The sequence below is a fragment of the Zingiber officinale genome, chromosome 9A (genome assembly GCF_018446385.1).
Source record: "Zingiber officinale cultivar Zhangliang chromosome 9A, Zo_v1.1, whole genome shotgun sequence".
Classification (NCBI taxonomy): Eukaryota; Viridiplantae; Streptophyta; class Magnoliopsida; order Zingiberales; family Zingiberaceae; genus Zingiber; species Zingiber officinale.
This window is the reverse complement of record NC_056002.1, coordinates 98,502,234-98,506,961: the sequence shown is the minus strand read 5'-3', so window position 1 is coordinate 98,506,961 and position 4,728 is coordinate 98,502,234. Positions and strand designations below refer to the sequence as shown.

General features: G+C 49.3%; 1 protein-coding gene across 1 annotated transcript; it reads right to left on the bottom strand.

Moving 5' to 3' along the window:
- Positions 1-223: 223 nt before the first annotated feature.
- LOC122019369 (glycosyl hydrolase 5 family protein-like) lies at positions 224-2,229 on the bottom strand. Its single transcript, XM_042576844.1, has 4 exons — positions 1,909-2,229; positions 1,359-1,606; positions 754-1,274; positions 224-675 (listed from the first exon to the last, which is right to left on the bottom strand). Exons 1-4 carry the CDS (start codon positions 2,077-2,079, stop codon positions 224-226), a joined length of 1,392 nt encoding a protein of 463 aa, XP_042432778.1. The 5' UTR covers positions 2,080-2,229.
- Positions 2,230-4,728: the final 2,499 nt, after the last annotated feature.

Here is a 4,728-nt window from a genome sequence, read left to right as displayed (position 1 = left end):
ATATCTAATGCTAAATCGCGTCGTCCAGGATTCTCGTCATAGTGGCACAAAGTCAACGCTATCGGGCATAGCGGACGAAACTTGTTTTGTTTTTACGAAACAATTTGTGGAATTTATCTCGTCGTAAATAAATATTGAGCTTCGATTTATTGTCCACAGAAAGCGGATTATTCCAAACGAATCATCAACGCCGTCGGCGTCGCAGCAAATTCGCATCCTCCGGTCATCCGACGCGCCTGGCGGTGGTGACCAGCCTGAACCACTGCCCCTCCGGGTCGCACTTCGCGTCGCCGCCCATGCACCGGCACGGGTTCGTCACCACGCTCCGGCCGTCGCCGCCGACGTCCATGCACAGCGTCCTATTGTCCCCTTCCACTCTGGTCGACACGTGCATGTGCGACGCCGACGCCAGCACCCACGTGGAGGCGGCGGAGCTCCCTCCTCCTCCGCTTCCGCCGCAGTTCCCCACCCTGAGCGGCTTCCCTGCCCCGACGGCGGTCACGCAGGCAGACGAGTCCGCCAGCGACAGCGTCCTGTCGTCGCCGTAGCGCCACTGCTGGCCGCAAGGGCCGGCGGCGAGGGCGAGGCCACGGGAGGACGAGTCGATGGTGACGCAGAGCCCTGTTAATGGATGCAAGATCGTCTTGTAGGGAGGAACAGCAGCGACGCCGGGACCTGCATCCCGAAATTTAAATTCTACTCTGTTTCGATTTCAAAAGAGATGAATGAATTAATTAATTCCATGTTTAATACCGCGAAATGGTTGCTGAATTGATCGAATTCTTCCTAACAGAGTTCGATTCCGAACGCTCCTCCAATCGGACATGAGCATTCCATAAGCCTCCGGCGAGTCCGCCACCCCTTGCCGGAGATAGTAACTCCCCTGCAGCGCCCACAACGCCCAGTCCAGGTCATGTTCGGCGGCGTAGGCCAAGGCGCAGCTGAAAAACCGGTTGTCCCTCTCGTTTCTTCCGCTCTGCTCCATCCCGAACTCGCTCAAGAACAGGGGAAATCCCCTGTCGAGCAGGAACCCGACCCGGTGGCTGACGCCGCCGGAGAGGCTCCCGCAGGCGTCGTTGGCGTTCTCTCCGGCCCACGTGCCGCTGTTGGTGAAGGAATACCAGTGCATCTCGAACACGATTTTGCGGGAGAAGCTCACGTTGAGCGGCCGGCTAGACAGGAAGCTGAGCTCGGAGTCGAAGTTGAGGCCGGAGAGGATGACCAGCACGTCGGGGTTCGCCGCGTGCACGGCCTCCGCCCCCATCTGCATGTACCTGGCCGGAGTTCAACAGATAAACCCTATTAACCATCTGTGCGACGCTGCCGGCGAAGGCCACGGGGAGGAAACGGAAGATGACCTGAACCAATCGTCGACGTTCTGTCTCGACCCTCTGAGCTCGTTCCTCAAGCTCATGCCGACGACGTTCCGGTGCGACCGGAAGAGAGCCGCCATGCTCCGAAGGCCTTCGACCCACAGGCCCGGGTCGAAGTAGGTGTCGCCGAAGAAGCCGTTGCCGTCGGTTCTGCTGCAGCACCACCCAGGCTTGCTCAGATGGTTGTCCAAGACCACCATCACGTCGTTCTGTTCCAAGCTCGAAACCACCGCCTGCGCGCGTTTTTTCATACATAATGTAATTCTAGAAATTTTAGGGAGTAAATTGATAAAATAAAATGAAATAAAATTTTGGACCGAAATGCAACAAAGTGCAAGATTCAAACTTCAAAGTACAGAATTTTTTGGCAACGTAGATTTTGATTCATCTACGACTACGAGATGATCCATCAGCTTTACCAGAAATATATAAATAGCTTTAATTTATTAAAATAGATCGAAAAAATGGAATAAGAAAAAATTTGAATTAAAGATTTTTTTTTTTTTTTAAAAAAGGATTATTCAAATAAATTGACCTGAAACGCTTGGAGGAGGGGGAGATCGATAAGCGCAGGGTTGTGGCGTTGGACACCGGCGGAGTTCAGGCCGAGGCGGCTGAAGGAGCTGCGGACGGTGAGTCCGGCGAGGGAGGCGTCGCCGGTGGGGAGGAAGGTGGGCCAGGTGAGGCGGACGCAGTTGAACCCCATTCCGCGTATCGCCTTCGCTATCTCGTCGACCGGCCGCTTCGACAGCCCCTCCGCCACCACCGGCTCCAGGTGAGCCGGCCAGTTCACGCACGCCAGCTTCACCCGCTGCCCGCCGCCGCCATCCACCACCCACCGCCCCGACGTCGACAGCGGCAGGCCGCAGACGGAAACTGCGCCGAGCATCGCCGCGAGGAGCCAAACGGACATCCACATCCTCCTCTCCATCGCTTCTCTGCTCTCCAAAACAGTGCAGCTGCTGCGTATTTATACAAACACAATGCAAATATAATCAAACATTATTATTATTATTATTATTATTATTATATTATTATTATTATTATTATTAATAAAAAAAATCATTGAATAATTACGTCTCTGTAACAAGCGACGATTGATTGCTAAAAATAATGTGGTTTTGGTGTTCAGAGCGAGGCCGAGGGTTCGGAGTGATAGCAGAAAGAGAGTGGCGAGATTGGCCACACGGAATTTATTTTTTTTATTTTTTATTTTATTAAAAAAAAATTAGGCCTCGGCCGAATTGCTGTTGAGATCAAACGGACTGTGATGTGGGGAAGGCGTCGCCGCATGCTTGCTTTCAACGTCTCGCTCGCCACGCAAATGAGAAAAACGAGCTGCGCCATGATTTGGTGGTCCTCCTTTAACGTTTTAATTATGAGTTCTTTAATGAAGAGATTGACGGGGAGGAAATCTGAAGCTTGATCTAGAACTGTGCCGGGTGGCGGATAGGAAATTTTCATAAGGTCGCCGATCATCTCCAAGATTAGATGGTTCAAAAAACGGGATACATGGATTCAAAAAAAAAAAAAAGAAAGAAAGAAAGAAAGCTAATTAACTGTGAGATGAGCAATTAAAAACAAAGAAAGGAAAAAAAAAACAAACAAACAATTGATTCATTTAGTAATGCTCATAAGTTGTCATTCCAAAGGCACATTTCAGTTGAGAAAGAACACGATGAGAAATACGAACGCACGTTTCAGTTGTCATTCCAAAGGCACAACTTCATTTTCAGTAATGCTAATGAGTTCACTAATCTGCTTCTTCTTCTTTGACGATTTCATGGTCCTTCAAAAAAAAAAAAAAATATATATATATATATATATATATATATAGTCCTACATTTCCCTCACCAAATAAATTCAGAAAAAAGGGTAACTTCTGACATAATGCCTCAACTTCATCAATAGTTCAATCCTCCTAGGCATATATGTCATGCGTGTGAATTGAACTTGGTTATTTGAAATTTTACCTTTCTTTTTACCATCACACCAAATCTTAAGGGATCATAATCCTTCCGTCTTTTTTTTAACTAGCACTAGATATCCAACTCTTCAGTCTAATAAATCTTGAAATAACTAATCTGACTCTATAAAAATTTTCGACCGACTATAAAGAGAAATTTAAAAATACAACATACCTAATTTATCATCTATGATCCTGTCCGAAAGTCGAAAAAATGGAGAGCTAAGAATGTGGCGTTCACACTGACCTCCTGTGGACTCCGCGTGGACCTACAACACAGATTACATTAGTGCCGAGCCAAGGAAGGGGCCCCCGGCGTTGGCCTTCCGACGCTCAAGTCAGTCACCGGCGGTGAGGAATGAAACGGAGCAACAAGAAGATTGTAGCACAAACAGTGAATATCGCATACCTCCGCTGATGCTTGAACCCCCTTTATATAGAGCTCCGGTAGTGCACGTGCATGCTTCCCGAAGCAAGCACGCTTCCCAAAGTGAGCACGCTTCTCAAAGCTTTTCCTGAAAAAACTTGTCAGTAAAGTGTCTCTAACACAGTACCTTAACAGGCCGAGCATATCTCTGAAGTGACAGTGGAAGCTTCCGCCGTACGATCTTCTGGCAGCTCATGCCTGGTGTCGGTCGCACCAATTCCCAAAAGGATATCACTGGATATCATCAGAAGTGTACTGCTAAGCTGAGTGCATTGGCCGCTTGGCCTGAATTTTGCCGCCCTAGTGCCCCGTCTAGTCAGGCAAAAACTCGTTGTTCCTTAGTGTGATTGCTCGACCGAAGGTCCATTTTGTTATTACCGAAGCCTGTTGCCAGGTCGACCGGGGTAGCCGCTCGGCCGGAGCCTGTTGCCAAGCCAAGCGGGGTAGCTGCTCGGCCGAAGTTGAACTCTGCACACATCAAGCTATGATGTCTGGCTGAGCAGGGTAGCCGTTCGGCTCAGCTTCTGCATATTGTCTCCCTTAAGTGTCGGTTGTTTGATTGCTCCCCGTGTCGAAGGCGACGGCTAGTCGGAGCCTTCTCCTCGGTCAGAGCATACTTCGCCTGACCAACCAATGCTATCTACGCATTGATCACCTTGATTTGACCTCCATCGTGGCAGCGGAGTAGGGCACTTCATCATCACCGCATCATAAGTCTTCCCCTCAAGTCTAATCGAAGGAGACTATAAATCCGACTGACTGGACAATTATCTGAGCAGATTTCCTCCCGATCGGCCTTCGACACTATGTGGTTTCTAATCGGGATGCCACCATTCCTTGCAGATCGGTCTGTTGAAGCTTGTCGTTCGGCCGTAGGTATGCTCCCTTAATCTGATTGGCACACCGAAGGTTTGTACTTGTAAAATCTTTTCTTGGGTTGTCTTGGGCCAACGCAAGCGAGG